The sequence below is a fragment of the Sarcophilus harrisii genome, chromosome 4 (assembly GCF_902635505.1).
Source record: "Sarcophilus harrisii chromosome 4, mSarHar1.11, whole genome shotgun sequence".
Taxonomy (NCBI): domain Eukaryota; kingdom Metazoa; phylum Chordata; class Mammalia; order Dasyuromorphia; family Dasyuridae; genus Sarcophilus; species Sarcophilus harrisii.
In genome coordinates, this window is record NC_045429.1 from 88749362 (window position 1) to 88774133 (window position 24772).

At 33.5% G+C, this 24772-nt stretch overlaps 1 protein-coding gene across 2 annotated transcripts in view; it reads right to left on the bottom strand.

The window, feature by feature from the left end:
* The window catches only part of KCNT2 (potassium sodium-activated channel subfamily T member 2), a 542167-nt gene that overhangs the window by 174579 nt on the left and 342816 nt on the right, over positions 1-24772 (bottom strand). For both annotated transcript variants that reach the window (XM_031937081.1, XM_031937080.1), the window contains exon 13: positions 18409-18517. In XM_031937081.1, coding sequence (XP_031792941.1) covers positions 18409-18517 — 109 coding nt within the window. The remainder of the gene's footprint in view (positions 1-18408; positions 18518-24772) is intronic.

Sequence of the window (24772 nt, forward strand, 5' to 3'; positions counted from 1 at the left end):
CAGTGTGGTCATAGAGTCAGATATGACTGAAAAAAAAAATGACTGAACACTGCATATATTTTATTTACATATTTATTTGTTGTTTCCTCCATGTTTCTGAAAGGGCATAGAAATTTTTGCTTATTTGTTCTTTCTTTAAATCACCAGTTCTTAACTCTGGTGTTTGATATATAGTAAGCATTTATAATAAAGACATGTTAACTAACTTTGCCTGCTTTTGGTTCCTGTCTTCTTTATTGATTTTTCATGCCCTTAAAATGCCAGTGCATTAATGTGTGTTCTCCCAGTGACTATACTGACATTATTCTCTTCTCTTTCTCTACTCCCTCCCGCTAGAAAAACTCATTTATCCCCATGGATGCAACAATCATGTCTATGCATATGAATCTGAAACAGACATCTGTAGTTCTTTTCTCAGTCGAGACACATCTTTAATGCTCATTATAGTGTAAGAGAAGTTACAATGAGTATTATAACCTATAGACAAAGGCTTTTGTGTAAAAGATGGAAGCACAGAAAGAATCTGAAGTGAAGGATGCCTGATTTCTTTGAAAGCAAGGAAGAATTTGAGAGAATTATTTATATAGGGATTAGGGGGAAAAATAAAGCAAAGAGTAGGTTTACCCAAAAAAAAAAAAAAAAAAAAAAAAAAAAAGATTTGCCTACTTTGCAATTTTGCAGATAGCCTAAAAAATACTGATGAAAATTGCTCATGTTTTCATTAAATTATCTTAACTGAAAGGCTAAAAACCTAGTCTGACTCAAATTATCCCAGTCTCACCAAATCCAATTTATATGTGATGATTTCTTTAGATTGACTCAGTGCCTTTCAATCCAATCCCTACTTTTCCTCTAAAGAGAGTATGGAAAATAGTTTAAGGAAAAAGATTTAAAGTATAACTTGGTAGTCCTAGACTACTCCCTTCTCTTTTGTTTTGTAATTTTTTCACTTCAGAATTAATCTGAGACTACCAAAAATATTTATGCATTTAATCTAAGTAATATTTGTATTGCAGGAAGGCTTGGTTTTATGTCTGATTATCATAAATTTCTTGATACTGGGATTCATCAGATACAATGGAGGAAAATTTCTGCCCTAAGATTTTTAAGAATTGTGTAAATATCATTTTGTGTAAAATTGCATTTTTTCCTCTTTTTCCCTATCATCTTAGGAAGATCAGCATTAAATTAAGTGCTTAGTTGCAAAAATATACTTATCTCAAATCACTAAAATACCCCATTTTCCTTTTATTTGGTGGTGACTGTTTTTTTTTTTTCTTTTTAATTTTCCCATTTTATTTATTTTGAATTATCCCCAATTTTAAAAAGTAGGATATAAACCATAATATTACTAAAATTTTTCATAACTCTGCCTATATATTAAAACTGATTTGCTTCTTCTGGTAAAAAAAAAAACTATTGTTGTAAAAGGGTTGAATTTTTTATTTTGCTTTTCTCTTGTGAGAGAGAGGGAGAGTATGTGCTATATATAGAGAAGGAACAACCTGTCCAGTTATAGAAGTTAATAGATCTATTTGCCGAAAACTTGATAGTTATATAAAATCATCTCTTTTGAGTCTGAGTAAAATCAGGACAAGCAGCTGGGATGCTCAAAATTAATTAATAGGAATTTAGGGCACTTAATTGCTATATTTGCATAGCCCTCAATTTCATTTATAAAGAGGGGTATCACAGTTGAGCTTTGACACACTTATTTATATAAGTCTCAACCTCTAGACAGACTTCATTAAGAATATAAGTAAAACTAGATCTGAGGACAAAAAAAACAAATGGAGAGAAAAAAAATCTAATACTTGATCTACTGAAAAGAGCACTGGACTTGGAAACTAGAGACTGATGCTCAAATCCTGATTCTGAAACAATATCTTTGTTTATGAGTTTCATTTTTTTTCTAAAAGTTAATATTACTTGTTATTCTTCTTTTGTGTCTGACTCTTTGTGACCCCATGGACAAAGTCCTATCATTTTCTTAGCAAAGATGCCAGATTGGTTTGCCATTTCTTTCTTTAGTGTATCCACCATTTTACAGGTGAAAAATTGAGGCAAATACAGTTTAAATGTCTTGCCTTATTAGATGTCTTACATCTAATAAGTATCTGAGGCCATATTTGAATAACTATTATACTACTTAGCGGCCCCCAAAATTGTACTATTTAAGATCAAAGAATTAAGGTTGGCAGGGATTTTGACCTCTGATTTTATAGATAAGATAATCAAATGAAATAAAATATGATCTTACCAAACTTTAAGCTATTATAAAAACTTAAGTTGCCATTGTTACTGACACAAAATAGGCATTTTATAGATTCTTGCTGGTAGATTGATGTATTGCTATTATTATCGGTAGTGGCATCCATCAATGGGAAATATGAGTCTTAGAGGGATTAAGTGATGACCAACATTGGAAAGCTAACTAATGGGTTTTAAAATTTTTCCTATGATTAAAGGAGCAGTACTTATTTTCCCCCTAAGAGAAAGAGTGGTGATTTATTTTGAAATATTTAATGACTGTGTCATTTTAACCCACTATTTACACAGAGTATATACCTGACACACAATTTCTCTTAATCAGCCAAAGAATAGTCATATTAGCATTATAACCACACACCATCCTTAATCCTACAATGACATATAGAACCTCTATTCCCTGTGAATCTTAGTTAAAAACAAAGAATTAGCGCTCGAGGAAAGTATGGGTTCAGTATAGTGAACCATAAATATATGAAATCTTGAATTAGAAAGATGTAACTGAAGATCAATATCCAGGCTTCTTTTCCTCTTTTTTGGGGGGGGGAGGGGGGAGGGAGGGAGGAGAATAAAGGGAAGCAAGTGAAGGTAGGGGAGAGAAATGCATGTCCACTTCATTTTCGTGGTGCTGACCTGAACAGAATCTAAGTTCCCAAATGTAATACACCTGCACACATGTATACACATATACGTATTAATAAACTTAATTTTCAAAGGAAAAAGGTAGTTTATATAATGGTTAATCTCATTACATATGCTTACAGTTTTGAAGGAGGAAAAATATTGAAAATTTATAAAATGTACATTTGGAAGGAAAGTTTTTATTTATCTAAAAATCATATATTTAGAGCTTTAGGAGATCTTAGGGCCATCTTGTTTAATACCTCCCTCCAGAACCCTTATTTACAAATAAGGAAATTGAGGTTTGAAAATATAAACTGTCCTGCCCAAGATTAGTAAACTAGTAAGAAGGTGAAGGGAATACACATTTACATAGCATCTACTGTATGCTAGGCCCTATGATAGCTCTTTACAAATATTATCTCTTTTGATCTTCAATAACAACTCTATGAGTTAGGTGCTTTTATTATCTCCATTCTACAGCTGAGAGAATAAATGACTTGTCCAGCTAGTAAGTGTCCAATATCAGGTTTGGACTCCATTCTTCCTAAATCTAGAACCAGTGCTCTATACATTGCATGACCATACATTGCCTAGCGATTGTTTCCGTCTTTGTATTTGTAAGTTCAGTGTCTACTCACTGATTTATTAATAATTGAATTATTATTCACAAGTTACTTCACAAGTCACTTAACACCCATTTTCCTCAGGTTACTCACTAGGACTTATCTAAGTATCTCTTGAGTTGAAGTAGGGAACTGAAAAACTGGGAATTCCTCAGGCAAGACAATCATATGTCATTAAAAAGATACCCAGTTTTGTGGCAGATGGACAAAGGCTACATAAAAAGACAACAGTTATTAGTTGATTCATCAGGATGGATCTAGTTCGTGGTTCAAATTAGAGTATATCATTAACTTAACTAAAAGCCTGTCTCCTAATAACAATTATCAATATTCAAAAATACAAAATGACCCTTTGACACAAAATGGAATGTTAAGATCAGAGAAACTTAGAAAGCATAAACATGACATTTCTACCAGATAATAACAATGTCTGGATTCACCCTGAGACTTAAATGGAAACTAAGCTTTCCAAATAGTCTAGAAATCATTTTCAAATATTTCTAATGAGTTAGTTAATCGCCTAACTTATTAACATTAGCCCAAGTTCATTTGTAAGCTTTCATATACACATATAACTGTTTTTGTATCCACAGTACTCTCAGAGTAGGTGCTAAATTCATGCTTGCTTGGTCCTTTTGAATTTTTTTTAGTCAAAATAAGGAAAGTAGGCAGCTGCCTATGAAGGAATTCCAGGAAAAACCTCTTCTCTTCAAAACTCCCTCTCCCAACAGCCATAATTACTGAAATTCCTTCATTAAATATTCATTTCATTGGATGTTGCTTTTTCTAGGAAGACCTTTACAAATCCTCAAATTCACAAAGTGTGTGAGTGTTAATGTGTATGTGAAAGTAGGAAAAAAGAGATAGATTCAGCATAATGGAGAGTCCCAAACTACCCTTGTGACAATACCTCCAAGCTTTCCTGGCTTCAAAAAGAGCCCTTCATCCCCTAATGTGAAGTCCAAGTTAGCTCCCTGGGAGCCTCAGAATCAGCCAGAGTCAGGATAAGCAAAAGTCCTTGGTATTTAGGGGGAGAAGTGAAGGGGATGGACAAAACTGCCACAAACTCTCCACCAACCTCCCTTCTTGTTGTCCTCCTCCAAAGTGGCACTGGCTCATCTCAATCCACCCTCTAATCCCTCCTTAAAATTCTCTTAACCTCAAGCATTGGGCTAGCATTAACTGTGAGAAAAGAAATTTCAAACATGCTAATAGAGTTATTGTCCAATAGGTAATAAGCCTTAAGTGCTTGGTTGTCTTATTCAAGTGCACCTATTCAGAGTTTCAGCCCTCTACACCCTAAATCCTGGACAAAGTAATAACAAAGCTATTAATATACTGTTGTTTATGGAGTGTATTAGATTAGTTTTTGCCATGGATAAGGCCCTGAGAAAATGTGGAAAAGAAACCATAATATTTGGTCTTGGAGGAAAGGTTTTGAGGAGTTTGAAAGGATATAACTGGGACATAAGGCTGTGCCTACCAAGAACAAACTAAAGTCTCTGATTCTGATTATTTTTTGGTAGGGAGAGTGGAAAATGTGAGAGAAAATAAGCATAAAAAGGGCAGATGGCCTCTTCCAGAAAAGAACAGGAAAGCTAAGGTTAGAAGGGAAACAGAAAACTGAGGAAAAAATTTTACCAAGGGTCTGAAAAAGGCCTCATTTCTAAAACATAGAGTTATCTCAAATTTATAAAAATACAAAACATTCTCCAGTTGATAAATGATCGAAGAATCAGATAATTTCCAGATAAAGAAATTAAATTATTTCTAGTCACTTGAAAAAATTCTTTAAAACAATATTGATTAGAAAAATTCAAATTAAGACAACTCTAAGGTACCACAACACACCTCTCAGACTAGCTAAGATGACAGTAAAAGATAATGACAAATGTTGAAGGGGATTGTGGGAAAACTGAAACACTAATACATTGTTGGTAGATATAAACTGATCCAACCATTTTAGAGAGGAATTTGGAATGTGCCCAGAGGGTGTCAAGCTGTGCATGCCCTTTGATTCAGCAGTGTCTCTCTGCTGAGTATACATCTCAGAGAGATCATAAAAAAGTAAAAGGACTCCAATATATAAAAATGTAGCATCCTTTTTTGTAATGACAAGGAACTGGATAGTGAGTGCATGCCCATCAGTTGGGGAATGGCTGAATAAGTTATGATATATAAATGTAAAAAAAAATTGTTCTATAAAAATGATCAGCAGGATAATTTCAGAAAGACCTGGACAGATTTACATGAACTGATGCCAAGTAAAATATGTAGAACCAAGAGAGCACTGTACATAGCAACAACAAGATTATGTGGTGATCAATACTGATGGACATAGCTCTTTTCAACATGAAGGTGCTTCTGGCCAATTCTAATAGACTTGTAATGAATGGAAAGAGACATCTATCTGCATCTAGAAAGAGAACTATGAAGACTGAATATGGATCATAGCATAGTATTTTTTGTTGTTGTTTGCTTGCTTTCTTTTTTTTTCTCATTTTTTTCCTTTTTGATCTGATTTTTCATGTACATGATAAATGTATAGAAATAAGTATAGAAGAATTGCTCATATATAACCTATATTGAATTATTTATCATCTAAAGGAAGTGGTGGGGGGGAAGGGAAGGAGAAAGATTTTGGAACACAAGGTTTGCTTGAATGTGAAAACTATCTTTGCATGTATTTTGAAAATAAAAAGCAAAGCATCAACTAAAGCAAAAATAAAGCAAAACAAAGAACAGGAATATAAATAATCTAGAAATAGAGAAGATCTTGACTTAGAACTCTTTCTTTGCCCAATGCATTCTTCCCTGATAGATATTCTCCCTTGCTGATTCTTTTCTCCTTATATAACTTGTCCACTTGGAAACAAGATGTGTGCTTTTCAACAATCTTATTGATGTGAAAGTAGTGAACTATAAGAAGATAATGTTTATACAATATGGTCAACAGTATCATTAAAAATACACTGATTTTACCTGATTTTTTAAGTCTTTTTTCTGATTTTGGAAACACATCTTTAAATTCCTAGAAGATCTAACTCCTACTAATCTAGCATAATGATTCACCCTCCTAGTCACTCTTCAATTTGAAAGCAAAAAAATATTTCATTCAGTCAATGCTTTTCCTTGTGAGTTATACTTTTTATTTTTATTCATGAACTACAACTTGTCTTTACTATTAGGGGAAAATTCTGTGAAGTCAAAGCATGGATAAACTCATAATCCAAAGCCTCACTAAATCTGCTGGCTTTTCTTATTTTTTATAAAAGCTGTTAACTGAGACTGAAAATAAATCCACATAAATTTGTTTTCCTCTCCTCTCTAATAAAAGAATGAATGGACTGGCTAAATGAATTGCAACAAAAGAAAAGGTGAAAAGAAAAAATAACTGATCTGGAGAGTCCTTGGTCTGTTTCTGTTATTTAATGTTAACTTAAATTTAAGTAGTAATTATTTGCATTAACAGAAGGCAGACTCTTACTGATTTTCCTAAGTGACTTCATCTACCAAAAAGATACAGCAAAACTATCACAGATGCAGGTGATTAATCTGAAAACAATTTATCTATCCTATAATATCATTCAAGATCTTTGGATAAAAAAGTTTATAAAAACATAGTTGAAAATTTAAGTAAACTAAATGCTTTAGTCTTTTTTTAATTAAATCTTTTTATTTTCAAAACATATGCATATGCAGCAGCTAAGTGGACAGAGCACCAGCCCTAAAGTCAAGAGGACCTGAGTTCATGGCTTTAGACACTTAATACTTCCTAACTGTGTGACCCTAGACAAGTCACTTAACCCCCAATTGCCTCAGAGGGGAAAAAACAAAATATGCACAGATAGTTTTCAACATATGCCCTTGCAAAGCCTTGTTTTCCAAATTATTTCCTTCCCTTCCCCCACTCTCTCCCTTAGACAGTAAGTATATCCAATATAATCCAATCCAACATGTGCAATTCTTTTATACATATTTCCACAATTATCGTTCTGTATAAGAAAAATCTTATACAAGGGATTTGTATAAGGGAAAAAAGTGAGAAAGAAAAAAAAATCCAAGCAACCAACAACAAAAATTTGAAAATACTATGTTGTAATCCATACTCAGTGCCCACAGTTCTCTCTGGGTGCAAATAACTCTCTTCATCACAAGACCACTGGAAGTAGCCTAAATTGCTTTGCTGTTGAAAAGAGCCATGTCTGTCAGAATTGATCATCATATAATCTTGCTGTGTTATTTTGTATAATGTTATCTTACTTCTAATCATTTAATTTCTTACTTCTACTCATCTAGTTCTTTAGTTCTACTCATTTAAATTATCATCAGTTCATGTAAATCTCTCCAGGCCTCTCTGAAATCATCCTGCTGACCATTTCCATAATGCTGATCATCCTGCTGATCATATTCCATAACATTCATATGGCATATCTTATTTAGCCATTCTCCAACTGATGAGCAACCACTCAGTTTCCAGTTTCTTGCCACTACAAAAAGGACTGCCACAACATTTTTGCACATGTGGGTCCCTTTCCCTCCTTTGTGATATCTTTAGGATACAAGGCCAGTAGAAACATTGCTGGATCAAAGGGTATGCACAATTTAATACTCCTTTGGATATAGTTCCAAATTGCTCTCCAGAATGTTTGAATCAGTTCACAACTCCACCCACAATGTATTTGTGTCCCACTTTTCCTACATCCCCTCCAACATTCATCATTATCTCTTTCTGTCATTTTAGCTAAAGTGAAAGGTATGTAGTAGTACCTCAGAATTGTCTTAATTTGTATTTCTCTGATGAATAGTGATTTAGAGCATTTTTTCTTATGTCTAGAAATGGTTTAATTTCTTCATCTGAAAATTGTCTGTCCATTTCCTTTGGCCATTTATCAATTGGAGAATGGCTTAAATTCTTATAAATTTGAGACAATTTTCTATATATTTTAGAAATGAGGCCTTTATCAAAAGCCTTGGATGTATTTTTTTTTTTGAGTTTACCACTTTCCTTCTAATCTTGTCTGCATTGGTTTTATTTGTACAAAAACTTTTAAACTTAGATAATAATAATTGTCCATTTTGCATTCCATAATGTACTCAACTTATTCTTTGGACACAAATTTTTTTCTTCTCCACTGATGTGAAAGATAGACTATTTTTTGTCTTCTAATTTGCTTATAGTATCATTCTTTATGTCTAAATCATGACCCAATTTTGACTTTATCTTGGTATAGGTTGTTAGTTATGGGTCAATGCCTAATTTCTGCTATATAAATTTCCAGTTTTCCCAGCAATTTTTGTCAAATAGTGAGTTCTTACTCCAAAGTCTTAGGTCTTTGGCTTTATCAAACACTAGATTACTCTAGTCATTGTCTATTGTGCCTTGTGAACTAACCTGTTCCACTGATCAACTACTGTATTTCTTAGCCAGTAACAAATGGTTTTGATGACTACTGTTTCATAATATGCTTTTAGGTCTGGTATAGCTGGACTACTTGAAATTCTTGATCTTTTGTTCTTCCAGATGAACTTTTTTAAAATTATTTTTCTAGCTCTGTAAAATAATTTCTTTGTAGTTTGGTATGGCATTGAATAAGTAGATTAATTTAGCCAGTATTGTCATTTTTATTACATTAGCTCAGCCTACCCATGAGCATGTAATATTTTCCCAATTGATTACATCTGACTTTATTTGTGCGGGAAATGTTTTGTAATTGTGTTCATATAGTTCCTGACTTTGCCTTGGCAGGTAGACTCCCAAATATTTTATATTATCTACAGTTATTTTAAATGGAATTTCTCTTTGTATCTCTTGCTGCTAGACTTTTTTTGTAATGTATAAAAACAATGAAGATTTATGTGAACTTATTTTGTATCCTGCAACTTTGCTAAAATTGTGATTTGTTTCTAGTAGTTTTTAGTTGATTCTCTAAGTTTCTTCAAATATACCATCATTTTCTCTGCAAAGAGTAATACCTCATTGCCTATTCTAATTCATTTTTCTTTTCTTATTGCTAAAGCTAATATTTCTAATACAATATTGAACAGTAATCATGATAGCAGACAACCTAGTTTCACCACTGATCTTTTTGGAAATGGTTCTAATTTATCCCCATTACATATGATGTTTGCTAATAGTTTTAAATAGATGCTACTGATCATTTTAAGAAAAACTCGATTTATTCCTATATTCTCTAGTGTTTCAATAGGAATGGGTGTTAAATTTTGTCAAATCCTTTTTCTGTATCTATTGAGATAATTATATGATTTTTGTTAGCTTGGTTATTGATATAGGCAATTATGGTAATAGTTTTCCTAATATTGAACCAGCCCTGCATTCCTGGTATAAATCTTATTTGGTCATGATGTATTATCCTTTGTTGTAATCTTTTTAATGCTTAGTCTTTAAAATGAAATAGAATAAAATAAAATAAGATTTCCCATTTGGAGAAAGGTAGAATTAGATTTAATTTTTAGAGTTTGAAGGTACAAATTATAACCTATCCTTTTTTGAAAATATTTTCAACTTAGATTTCATTTACTCAAAAAATCTGAACCTAAAGAAAGAAATGTTAATTTGGAAAAGGTAGAGAAGTTTCAATAGCAGAATGCATGACCTTCTATCAAGAGGACTTCACCAGAGAGATCTAACCTGGGACATAAATTGCCATAATTGAATTGAAAGGTTAGAATAGAAAACAATATCTTTTGATGTCACTAGTTAATGAATTATCCTTTTATTTACTTCATGCCATATATCACTTCTATATAAATGTCCAATTACCACTTTTACTAAAAGCATTATCTTGTAGGGGAAAAAATGTCTTCATTTATAAGATTCATAAAAGAGCCATTTGATTTTTGAACTATAGTAACAGAAAAAAAATTACCTGGAAAAAAAGGAAGTATGTGGCTAAGAAAGGGTTCAGAAATTTCCAAATAATTAATCTATCAGGGAAATGTGATTGCATAGCAAAGATAAAATATAAAGTTTTTTTTTATGTAAGTATTCTAAAAGTATTATAATTATATCACAACCCATAGGTAAAATAACTACCTTCATCAACAATATCATCAATAGTGGAAGTTGTGATGGTAGTAGGAGTAAGAGTAATAGTAGAAGTAAATCTCCCATGTAACTGTGGCATTGAAAACAGTCATATGAGCATAAATTTAAAGTTACACATTCAAGAAAGTAGAAAGTGATTTTTCTAATGATCATTTTTTTTTTGTCCTTCAAATTGAAGGAAATAAAATTTTGTCATTCTGGATGGAAAAATATGAAAACTTCAAATCCCAGTTGCAATAATTGTGGATTTTGGTCAGATCATTTTTTGTCTTTGAGCCTTAGTTTCTTCATCTAGATATAGATAAAGGTACACTTGAGGCTGTGTGTGTGTGTGTGTGTGTGTGTGTGTGTGTATTTGAACCCTTACTATATAGTCTACAGGATTTTTATGAAAGTACTATATAAAGTTGAGTTCTTATTCTTGTTATTATTGTCATTAACATATAATTCTTTAAAATTCTACCCCAATAAAGAATGATTGAGATATTTAAAGAGGAAAAAGCAAATTTAGTTAACATGGAACTGGCGATCCAAGATAAATTATGAAATAGTGAAAAACATAGTTACCTTTGATGAGTGCAAGTGACCAGGTCCACAAGAACTACTTCACCAGGGAAGGTAGGTGGCAAAGTGGATAGAGCACCAACCCTGAAGTCTCAGATACTTAATATGTCCTAGCTGTCCTTGACCCTGGTCAAGTCACTTAACCCCAATTGCCTCAGCCAAAAAAAAAAAAAAAAAAAAAAAAAAACCCGCCAGATAATGAAAATGCTTCCAGTTGTAATTATTTAACTAAGCTATGAACAAAAAATTGTAAAATTTTACAGGTTTTGAGACTGATAAATATCTATCTTCCTTCCTTCCTTCCTCTCTTTCCTTTTTAATTTTTTTCTTTCTTTCCTTTCTCCCTCCCTTTTTCTTCCTCCCTCCTCCCTTTCTGTCCCTCTTTACTTCCTTCCTTGCTCCCTTTCTTTCTTTCTTCCATCCTTTTATGGAATAAAAGAATATGGAATAAAGAAAATGCTTTCTTTATTTCTTTACTTCTTTCTTTTTTCTTTCTTTCTTTCTTTTTCTTTTTTTTTCTTTCTTTTTTATTTATTTCCTTCCTTTCTTTCTGCCTTTTTTTTTCCTTTCTTTCTTTTGGAAAAAAAGCCACACCAGTCTAAATAAATATCCCTCATTAACAATGTTATTAGACTAGTTGTTTTGGTTCTTAAAGTCCAAGCAAGACTGATTTGTTTTTATCTTTGTGTCTCTAAAACTTGCCTCAGTGCCTCAAAAATATAAGTTCTTAATACATTCTTGATTGATAAATTAATCATAATTTTTGTTTCTTTGCTTTTTTGTTCTTAGTAGGCCTGAAATTTTACTTCATCTGCCAACATAGATCAATTTTTTCTTAGCAATTTAGATAAGGTATGCTTAATTCATGGAAAAGGGTCAGTAGAATTTTTGAAATTTATTTTGATAGGTGTATTTCAATGTACTTGGTTTCCTCTCTAATATAATGTATTTTATGCATATACAAACATTTTGAGAAGGAAGCAATTTATTTATTGCTTACTTTATGCCAGAGAGTGAAGTAAATAATAAAGAAAGTGGAGGAGAGAAAGGTTGGTCCTTTATGAAAAAAAAATACAATTAAAATATCTTATAGAATCCCTTAAAAGAATATTGGGACATTAAATGATTTTCCCAATCACACAGTGAGTATATTTAAAAGGCAAAGCAACCCATAACTTTCCTGACCAACTCCTCACTTCCACTTTCACATCCTTCATCCTTCTGAATACATCATAGAAACCTCTAAGGCAAAAGCCTTTTCATCTTATTCATGAATTCCTCCTGGAACTTCCATTTGAGGACATACCTAACAACCATGTTCTCTTCAAACTTGGACTATTTCATGACTATTCATTCTATTTCTCCCCCATCTCATCTTTTCCCTATTCAAGATTCCCTATATCTTTCCCATATATTATCATACATTGCTTTATTCTACTAGTATGTAAATTCCTTGATCAGAAAACTGTTTATTACTACATTCCCAATACTTAGCACAGTGCCTACCACATAGTAAGCACTTAATAAATGCTTTATCTACTTATTTATCAATAACAAACCTGGATCTTCCTGCTTTAACAACAGTTCTCTGTTGCACAATGCTATTTCTCTCAAATCATTTAATGTATGGCAGAAATAGAATCTGGAACTCTATTGGTGTGAAATCATAGAATGAACCAAATAAAATTAACTGAACTTTGGCTAAAGTCTTACACTTGAATTCAGAAAGAAGTAAATTTCAGAACTACAAAATAAAATAGATATTCCTCACTATCTCTCATCCTCTCCATTCAAGATGTTGCCATGGCCTGTCAATTTTATCTTTGAAACATCTCTCAAATAATTTCCCTTTCCCCCTCCAACATGGTTACCCCTCTAGTACAGACTTTCATCACTTTACACCTAGACTATTATAATATCTTACAGGTGGGTATGCCTGTATGAAGTCCCTCTCCATTCCAAGTCATCCTTCATTCAGCCACTAATGTGATTTTTCCTAAAATGCAGGTGTGATCATATCAGTCTCACTACACAATAATAATTCCAGTGACTTGTTATTTCTTCCAGGAACAAATGTAAGATACTGTTTGGTGTAAGGGGCTGAGTCTTGAGTTGATGCACTGAGGTCCCAAGCACGTGAGGCTAAATAGTAATTGGACTATACTCTATTAATATACATGCTTGGATAAAGAATGGCCCCCACCCACTCTCTGTGCAAGTCCTGATGTGTTGTATAGTAAATGATGATTTTGGTGGGTGGAGGCAGAGAGACAGGAAGAGAGGCTGGGAGAGATTGGGCCTGGGTTCTATGCTCGTAGTTGCTGGTCGTGTGGGGCTGCTGGTCTAGCTAGCTTCTTGACTCAAATGCACACATTACTATTGCCCATTCTCTTCCACCTCAGATCTTTCTTCACTGAGAATAAAGATTGACAATTTCCCCCTAACCTGAATTCCTGACTCCGGCTGATTTTAAAATACACAGTCTTCACAGTTTGGCATTCAGCACTCTTCATAACCTAGTTTTTCCTATGTTTCCATGCTTTTTTGTATACTTCATTCCGCAAAACATGCTCCTCAATTCAACAATAATGGCTTGCATCTCTTGACTTTGGAAATTTTCTCTAATTATGACCTATCCCTGGAATTCTTTTCCTTCTTCATTTTACTACTGACCTCCCTGGCTTCCTTTAAATCCCAAATAAAATCCCATTTTCTACAGGAAGCCCTTCCCAATATCTCTTAATTCTAGTGCTTTCCCTCTCTGGATTATTTCTTATTTATCCTGTATATAGATTGATTCATATATATTTGTTTTCATGTTGTCTCTGCCTTTAGACTGTAAACTCCTTCAAAACAGAGGCTTTTACCTCTTTTTGTATCTGTAGCACTTAGCACAAATGCTAAGTGCACAATCTATTTTAATAAAATGTATTGATAGAAGAGATATGACTAGTCAATATATTATCTGAAATAGATTTTGAAGTTTTAGTGAACTTCAAGTTTAGAGAATCAATAGTGCAACATAGTCACTAAAGTAAAAGATAATATAACATATGTTGAATTAACAATATACAGTGTCCAAAGTTTATGTTTTTTGTTTGCTTTTGTTTTTAAGTTATAGTCCTGTTTTGTAACATTTATAAACCAGCATTTTTAGATTGACTAAATTCTTTGTTAATATTATCTCTTTTGATCCTCACAACAACTTGGGAAGATAGGTACTATTTTAATTGGGATCTAGATAAGTTATTCTACATCTTGCCTGAAATAATTCAGGTCACAGCCTATCTCCAAATCAGATAAAGACATTTATTGAGATTTATGCACTCTGTAGGTGGGCTAATATCCCTAAAGGAGTTAGCAGCCTAGTAAAGCAAGAAAAGAATTTGTATACAGTAAATGGTGCTGATTACATCACAAGGCATGAAAATTTTGAGGTTATAGGAAAAATTTGCTATAGCCTTGATGAACTGTACATATGGTCACCCAGAGACCATATGTCTCATGAGTGCATATGGGAAGTTTTAATTAATATATGGTAATGATATTTATAACTATCATAGATTCACCCAAGGAGAGCACAAAAGGGGAACTGCACATGTGTCACATTGGGGAAAGTCCTTTCTGTGGTACAAAATCCTCTTCTACATGGTTGATTTCTGTATTATGATTGAACCACATGCTATGATCCTGGGTCATGAATTCCTGTTTCTTGCTATAGTGAGAGCCATGATAAAGAATTTCTGTGGGGTTGGGCTAGGAGCAGCAAAATCTGGAGTTAACATTTAGAATCCCATCATTATTACTCCCAGTTTACAAATAATGTAACAAATAAAATAAAGCTAAATGAATACTACCAAAAAACTAATAAGTATCTAAAGCTATATTTGAAATCATATATTCCTGTTCTAGGTCTAGCACTCTTATCTACTGATTTATCTAGCTGCCTGTACCACTCTAGTAGCATTGAAGATGATTAATTATTCCCACATGACTGATTTCTACTACTAGGTTTCTCTACTTAGGGCAAGACTTTGTATATTTTAAAACATCTTTAACTACTCTATCAGTCCCCACTTTGTTAATATTATATATTTTTGTTTTTTCTTGTTTTTGCTTAGTACATTTTCTCATTTATTATACTTTCTATATTATCATTATCATTATTATTATTAGTGGTTAATCCTGGGGGCCAATGAATGGAAGTTACTGAGAAGTAAATTCTGACTTGTCTGAATCCTGATATGAAAAGGCTTCTTTATAAAAATGGTAAACTTGTTTTTGGAGGTATTTAAACAGAGGCTGAAAGAGTGCTGGAGATGCTGTAAAAGGGAATCCTTTTCTGACTCCTTTCCATATGTTCTGCTCTTTTTAAACTAATGTTAGAGCTGTTAAGAGTTTTAAAAGGCTTACAGAATTTTCCCCCACCTTCCCACTTTTAAAAAATGCCTTCCTTTCCTCAAAGTTTCAAAAAAAATTTGCAGCTCTAGATATATGTTATTTTGCAAGCTTGTGAACTAAAAAAAAAAAATAAAAATAAAAAAGTTTTCACATTTACTTAAGTGACTATGGATAGCAGAATCACAGTGTTATCTTTCTTAAAGGAGGCAATGCTTGAACATTGTATACACGTGGGAGGAATTTATATGTACCTGGAATAGAACACATTTTCTCAGAAATAATAATAGAAATGAAGATTGATCTGATGCTTAAGAGTTTCCAAAACATTATAAATATATTATCTTAACCCCACAACAGTCTTTTGAGGTGGTATGACTTTTTATTTTCTCTCTTTTATATATAAGTAAACTGAAAATGAATGAGGTTAAATGAATTGCCCATAGTCTTAAAATAAGTATATATCCTAACATGGAATATATGTGTGTGTGTGTGTGTGTGTGTGTGTGTGTATATATATATATATATATATATATATATATTTAATACACAGATCTTATTGACCATGTCCAGCATTCTACTCAGAGGTAGAAATGGCATAGTTGGGGGGAAATTTTATTGCCAGATAAGAAATAAGGAAGATATTGTTTAGATATTTGTTAAATACTAAAATAATTATCACATATTAGAAAACATAAAGTAGATTTTTGTTTTAGGGAAGAGAGGTATTATATCAAGACTACTGAAGGGAAAACAAAGGCAGGAAAAGCAAACAAACAAAAGGCAGCAACAAAAACACATAAATTCCTCTATTCTCAGCATCTTCTATGATTCCAGCACTTTGAGTACTGGCTTATCTAGAGGTAGAGGGATTATGGCACCAACCATACTAACTCCAACATATTCAGTCCCCCTAAAAGAGTATATTTATCTGGAGATAAGTTCTCTATCTAGGAAGAATAAGTTGTGGGGTTAAGACATTTTAGGCTCTCTAAAACCTTTATCTTTTTATTGTAATAGATCAATGAGATTTCTCTATTTTTGAACTTAGCTTTATAAAATGAACTTCCTTATATTTTTTTTGAAAAGACTACTGAATACATATGTAAACCTTTAATAATATTTAAATATAATTCAAGATAAAAACAAGGCACATTTTCAAATAAATGGAATAAAATTAAGCTTTATTCTCTATAGCATAATTAGAATTACTATTGCATATGATTCATGAATATGCAAGATAATGATTCTTAATGAATGCTACCAAAGGGATGTGATTTAGAAATAAAAGCAGATGATATTTAATTTACTGCACATTAAATGATATCACAAATGCACTGTTTTCCTTAGCAATTTCACATTATTTTTTTACCATATGCTTAAATACAGAAGCCATTTTAATGGTTTGAGAACTCTATAGATCACTCTCAAGCCCTTTTCATGGCATTCTAATGAAGGTAAGATGCTTTCCATCACTGCATAATATAAATACAGTCTTATTGAGAAGTTCTAATCTCAGCCATTAAAATATACAGATACTGTGAATATATAAAATGGAATTTCAGGAGGTGACATAAAAATGAAATACTGAAAGTGATTCTAGCAACAAAACAATTTCTTTTAAAGATTCACTAATATCAATATTTTTGGTCAAACCAGAGCAAAATCAAAATTTAAGCACAATGAAGTTAGATTGAAAATGTTTAATTTATGAAATTAAAATATGTTAATCTATTTGGAGGGTACAAGTAATGCACTACAGATGAACAACATGGAGAATACTTGTACGTGCTATTATTTAATTAACTTTAAAATGTCAATTCATCTTTCTAAAGCACCCAAGATATAGGATCCAAATAGAATAAGTCTAATCCCTAGTTCATATTTCAAATGACTTCCATCAATTTTTTTGTCTCACCTTTTCCCCATGCCCAAATCTTCAGTCATCCAAGTTTAAACATTTCCATTTCTTTCAATTGATACTATAGTTTTTCATCATCATGATTACTTTACCCTCCCTGATAATATTATTGTTAACCCATCAAAAAACCTTTATTAAGTTGTTACTCTTTCCCAAGAAATGTGCTAAGCTCTGAAGTGTCAAAAAAAATGTAAAATACAATAGTATTCATTTTTGGTGCTATTTCCAAAGTTATCTTCAACAACATATACAAATAAATATTGTTAGCTCTCACTTACACAAAAGTCACTGCATATAGTGAAGGTTATTTATCAAAGCTTGAATGATCCAATTGCTGTTTTATATACATACATATATATCATATGCACTATATTATTCTCAGATTCATTCTTAATTGGCTGGTTATATCCAATTACTTCAGTTTTTATTTAATTTTTTAATGTTAATTTATTTATTTGTTCCATATTTGTGATTTTCTTAGGGTAAAGAAACCCCATGCAAACTCTATCTTAGGATGCAGATTTACAATTAATCTATAACTAAAAGTCATAAAAGATATGTTTGAGGCATTTAGAATTTTTGTACATGGTAACAAAGCTAATATATGTCAGAAGTAGGATATGAATCCAGCTCTTCCTAAATCTAAGTCACCCTTCTATCCACGATTCTATATTGTCTTTTTCAGGATTGAAATTATTCTTATGAATCAACCAGCAATTAACTGACTGTATACTAAACACAATGAACAAATCAGCCTAAAACATTTAACTCTATAGAAGCATATAATTTTGGAAAAATAAAGACTATCTATACAAGTTGGAGAAAACACATATCAATTTGTTTAGGCCATTATCAATATACTAAGTATTCACCAATTAAAATACTTTTCAATGAGTTGTTTAAAAAAATAAAACAACTAAATCTGTTAATTCTAAACTTACCAGCAAATTTGATGTGGAACTTATTTTCAGGCTTCAGTATCTGGACATACAAAGGACAATTTGGAGCAAAATCTTTAACTGCCCATGCTCTCAGAATTGTTTGATGATCCTAAAAGAACCAAAATAAATAATGATGATGATGATGATGATGATGATGATGATGACAACGATGTTGATGATGATGACGTAGCTAAAAATGGAGATCTGAGGAAAAAGATGTCAATAGCCTAGCAAGTTTTACCTGGGGTGTGAAGCAGGGGAAGAATCAGGTACATAGACACAGAAAAGAAAGAGAAGAAAGTAAGCATTATTACAGGAAGAGCAAAAGGCATGGAGGCATTTTCTTGATTTTTGTTGTTGGTATTGTCATCGTTGGTGTTGTTTTAATCTAGACTTTTAAAGAAATAAGAATCCTATTCAACCTAGAATAGAAAATGAGGTTTCATTATTACTATCAGGTATAAAGAATTTAATTTTGAACTCAAAAAAGAAATAATATATGCTGTTGCTTAGTGATTTCCTGATGAAATGAAGAACAGCTTATATAGATGTAGAACAGACATTGTTAATTACCAAGCATGTACCTCCCTGAAGTGTGTATAAGAAATATGACAGAGAATCTGACAGGTTTCATCAAACCTACTGATTGTTGCCCACTCCTGAGAATTCAAATTCGCATGAATTATCAAGAAGAAACTTGTACTCTAAGTCTAGTGACTTTTAAATCTTGCAGACATTTAAGGACTTGAGGGCATGGGGATACAGGTTTTAATTTATTTGTTTGCTTCTTTAAAGTTTGTATTTTCCCCAATTATATGTGGGTAAAATTTAGCATTTGTTTTTTAAAATTTATTTGGTTCTAAATTATCTCTTTTCCCTCTCATTGAAAAGGAAAACAATTCTATATAGGTTATGCATGGTCAGTCAGGCAAAACATATTTCTAAGTTATTCATGTTGTAAAGAAAGAAGCAGAAAAATATTTTAAAGTGTATTTCAATCTGTCTTCAGACTCCATCAATTCTTTCTCTGGAAATGGATAACATTTTTCATAAGTCCTTCAAAAATGTCTTGGATCACTGTGTTAAAAAATAACCTACTCATTCATAATTGATCACCATATAATATTGCTGTTAATTATATATAATGTTTTGGTTTTGCTCTTTTCATGCTACATCAGTTCATGTAAGTCTTTCCTGGTTTTTCTGGGAGCATCCTATTCATCATTCTTGTAGCACAATAGTATTTCATTACAAGCATATACAACTTGTTCAGTTATTCCCCAATTGATGGGCCTCCCCTCAATTTCCAGTTCTTTATTGGTCTAAAAACCTAAAAACCTCCAACTTTCCTTAAGTGTGAGACAGAGTTCTATATCCAATTGTGTGCGTATGATATTCCCTTTTTGAAATAATTCCAATGAGAATAAGGTTCACATAGTCTCCTTACACCTCTCCCATTTTCCTCTCCACTGTAAAAGGGGTTTGTTTTTTTTTGTTTTTTTGTTTTGTTTTGTTTTAACATACCCCATTCTATCTCTCCTTTTTTTTCCTTCTACCAGGGTCTTTTTCTCACCCCTTAATTTTATAATTTTAATAATTATCACATCATATTTAGCTCATTCCTGTGCCCTTTAAAGTATACCCCTAACTACCCTAATAATGAAAAAGGCTCTATGAATTACAAATATTTTCCCAGGTAGAAATGTTAACAACTTAATGTAGTTGAATCCCTTATGAGTTTTCTTTCCTGCTTACCTTTCTATACCTCACTTGAGTTTTGTATTTAAGAATCAATATATTTGTTCATCCCTGGTCTTTTCATCAGGAATTCTTGAAAGTCCTCAATTTTATTAAATATCCATTTCCCCCCAAAGGATTATATACCCAGTTTTATTGAATTCTTGGTTGTAATCCCAGTTTTTTACCCTCCAGAATATCACAACTGCCTGATGTTTTAATGTAGAAATTATTAAATCTTGTGTTATACTGAGTATTCATTGCATTTAAGTTTTTTTTTTTTCTTTTTGGCTGTTTGTAATATTTTCTCCTTAAAATAGGAGTTCTGGAATTTGGCTGTACTATTCCTGGTGAATGAAGTGAACTGTGAAAGCTGTTTCACAAGATGGAGACAGTGTTCTAAAGAATGAAGTCGGTTGTGACCCAGGGCCAGGTTTCTTTCTCCAGAGATCACCTGGTTTACAAGGAATGGGATCTTTACTTTGTGAGACTAAGTTGGTGCCATCTTGGCATTGAAACTGCCATTTAAAATAATTTAGTAATCCTAAAGATGGGATTGGGTTGAAAGTTTTTCCTCATTTATAACTTAGAATTATCACTTATGACTTGTCCTGGCTAATCAGGACAAAGATCTAGCTTATAGGGAGCATTAGCCCAGGCCCCTATATAATTCTTGTCTGAACTGGGCCTTGCCTTTCCTTGCCCAACTGCTTGTGGGGGGGAAGATACCGTTTCTCCCAGAATTGTAATAAAATTCCTTTCTGCTTTTGCCTTGAGAAATCTTCTCAATTTATTTGATGTATTTCAGCCTGTGGTCTTGTCCCACACAGTTTATGAGAGCTTGTCTGGTATAATGTGGCCTGGTTAATGGCTGACATCTGGAGAGCTAGCAAGATGGCACCCTGCCATCTTTAGGCAGCTTCTGGGACCTGTTCCTGCTTCCAAGGTTAAATGGCCCAATGAGGAGACACTAAATGAAAGTAAGTAAATTAATAGATTCTGCTGCAAATCACAAGTGGCAGGAATTGGGCATGGAATCAGGCAACGTTCATGCACAGAATGCCAAAAGGGTGAGTACCTACCTGGGAGACCCTTGAGTCCATCCTTGAGTTGACAGACTCTGGTGGGGTGCTACAGACTCTGGAGGAGTGGACAGGCCTTTTGGGTGACTGGGGCTTTTGAGGTGACTCAGCTGAAAGACTGACCTATGAGACCCTTGAATCTACCCTTGACTTGAGAGAGACTCTGGAGGGGTGCTATGGACTCTGGAGGGGTGCTCTTGACAGGATAAGCCTTTGGGGACACCCTTAAGTCAACCCTTAAGTAGAGAGACTCTGGACGAGTGCTCTGAAAAGTCTCGTCAAATATTCAAAATGGAGGGCTCAACCAAAAGTCTTCCACAGCCAAAACATGATTACTCTGTATGGGAGGATGCTCCCAGAGGTAATTGAGTATGTCCAAATCTTTATGTGAAATAGATTTCTGTGTTTCTGTGTGATTTACACTGGAATTCTGATTCTGAAAGTGTAAGGGATAATTACTATTAACTTTAAAAGTACAAATTTTTTTATTTTGGTATAAGAATTTAGAAATGTGTGCCTTGATAATGAAGTATTGCTACTAGAAATTTATATCTATATTTGACTTGATTTTAAGTTAAAATTTTTGGTTCTCTAGGAAGTTACCTAAAGAAATCACATGTTTGTAGGTCCTAATTAGATGAAATATATTTAAGCTACTATGTTGCTAGCTAAATTGTATATTGGGTAATTTGTAAAACTTCTATGAGCTGTGTTTTAACATTTTTTCTGCCCAGCTATGATGAGGTTCGGCATAGGACAGAGAGTTGTGGGAACCCCTTCTGGTCAATGCAGGTCCTTTGTAAAAGAATTTATGAACCCAAAAAGTTAGACTGGCAAAACGAAGTTTACTGGCACTAAGAAGTCAGCTTTTGTTAGGAGGCTGACATCCTCAGTGACAAGGACCTGAAAGAGAAGTAAAGGTCTAACAGAGAAATCCTGGCAGAGAGATAAAGAGGGGTTAACTCTTAGAAAAAGGTGTCTTCTCAGCAGGGAGGGAATCCTCACAGGTAGCTATGCCAAGGAGAGGTCCCTCAACCTGGCATGTTCTGGCTTTGGGTCTCCGCCAAGAAATGAGCCCAGAAGTTGCTCATTTGAAGATTTGAGACTGAAGTTTCAATGGAATGAGGTTATTGCCCCCAGACCTAGATTTCTAGTATAATGGGACCCCTTACTGAGAGTGGTCTCGAGCCAATCTTCAGCTCAATAGGGGTCAATAGAAATCTAGCTCTCCAGCTAAATAGGATTACTTAAGTTTGAGCTAAATAGGGAGTGGTCCTGGACTCAACTAGTCCCACCAAAATAACAGAATGAAACCACTTTATCTTGATTCCCTGAGGCAGGCCTCTCCCAGCAGAGTTCAAGGAAAATGTCTCCCCTTTAAGGAGTTCTCAAACATTTACCCCAAAGTCAGGACAATTTCAGGGTTCCCCCCATCAGCTAGATATGTGGCATAAATTTTGTGAAATTTGATCCAAGGTTATTTAGAATATTAATCTTAAGGTTTATAAAAGCAAGGAAATTTGGCATATAGGAATGTGTGTAATTGCAGAACAAATTGTACCTGAAAGGTGTGTCACATGTCTAAAAATAAATAAGAAATATTGAGGAGGTAACCCCTGAGAGAGATGGAGCCTGGCTCCAGAACATTTAGGTTAGGCTTTAATGAAATGACACCAATGGGGAATTAGAGATATAGGCATATGAGTGGAAGCTTTCCTTTGAGCTCTGCTGCTAAGAGGGGATAGTGAAATAACATTGGAGCAATTTGTACCAAAGTATGGACTGGTAGAGATAATTGATTGTGATAGAAATATATTTTACTTTTAGGTTATAAGAAATAATGGGTAAGGATTGTAAATTGAGTGGCAACTGCACACACCCGGGCATCTTGCATTATCAGGGAAGTAGAAAGAATGAATCATATTCTTAAGAAACTGATTACTAAATTGACATTGGACCAAATATTTCCCTATTGCTTTATTAAAAAATTAGAACTGTCCCCAGATGTGACCTGGGACTCTTCTCATATGAAATTGATTTATTCTATTTGGGAAAAGAAAGAGAAAGACCCTCTTTTGAAACAAAGGAAAAGTTTTTAAGGAGTTATATACTGGCTAAAACTGAGTAAAGTATGCTTTATCCTATACCTTGTATGTGTACTCAGGTCAAGGCCTAAAGGACTTGTTTTGATGGTATCATGGCCCTGCTTTTTTTCTCTACTGGCAAGTTTTTATAATCAGGACAAATGGTCAGCAGAAGGCATGAGCACCATTCAAAAAAAAAAAAAAAAAGTGTTCATTATATCCTAAAGTAAATAAGTGAGTATAATCTAATCCTCCATCTGTTATTAGGTGCATATGTTTGTCTATTTTAACATCTCTGTTTTTGCTGACTTTTGTGGTAAGCATCTTTATTTGTGAAAGATTACCTACTCCAATTATGGGGGATTTTGTGAAGTTTGGGTTAACCACTGGTGACCTCAGGAACAGCCAGAGTCAGGATTAGCAAAAGTCCTTGGTCTTTAGGGGTAGAAGTAAAGGAGATGGATGAAATTGCACAAGCTCTCCACCTACTGACCTTCTTTCTCCTCTTTCTCCTCCAAAGTGACTCTGGCTTGTCTTACTCCACCCCCTAATCCCTCCTACAATTATCTGTATACACTAGCACAGAATAGTGAGAAGGGCCATTTTTCCAAGCACATGCTAATAGATGCTAATAGATAGTTAATAGCTGTAGGTAATTAGCCTTAAGTGCTCGGCTGTCTGATTCCAGTGCAGCTATTCAGACTTTCAGCCCTTTACAGGATATAATTGGTTGGGATGATTGGCCCTGTCACCTGAGCCCAGGAAGAAAACTACCATCAGGAAGGAAATATCTGTGGAAGGCTCTCATAGCACTTGGTTGGATCCTTCTATTCCCAATCTGTATTATCCAAGATGATTAGAATGAAGAGCAAGGAAGGGAGGAAATTATCTGGATGATTTCATAGTTAATATTCCCATGAGAAAAGACTATGTTCCCAGAAGAAAATACTGACTATTGCCTTGGTAAAAGATATAACCATCTTTTTATGGTTATATAAAATCATATAAAATATATATCTATATATACATAGAGAAAGACATCAGAAAATTAGTACATGTTCTGAGTTAAACTTGTACCTTCCCTTTTAATGCCTCTTGGTGGTCTTGGTTTGAAGGAGCCTGTTGGAGACAGACTATGGTTTTTCCTGATAGCCTTCAGTAGAGTTATGTTCCCCCTGTGTGATGTAATGTATTACCAATATGGTTCAGAAAACTCTGTGCAAATTATTAACATAGAAGGTACAGACATGGGATTAGCACCATCTATAGTGCTCAAGAGACAAGGGTGGGAACTAGAGCCTGGAAGGATAGGTCAGACTCTGAAGATGAAATTGATCAGGGAGTTGAGGAAATGGATAAACTTTGGTGTGAAAAGCTTTTAACTGATGAAAGAGAAGGGGTAATTGAATGAAGTGAGCTGAGAGAGCTGTCTCACAAGATGGAGACAGTGTTCTAAAGAGT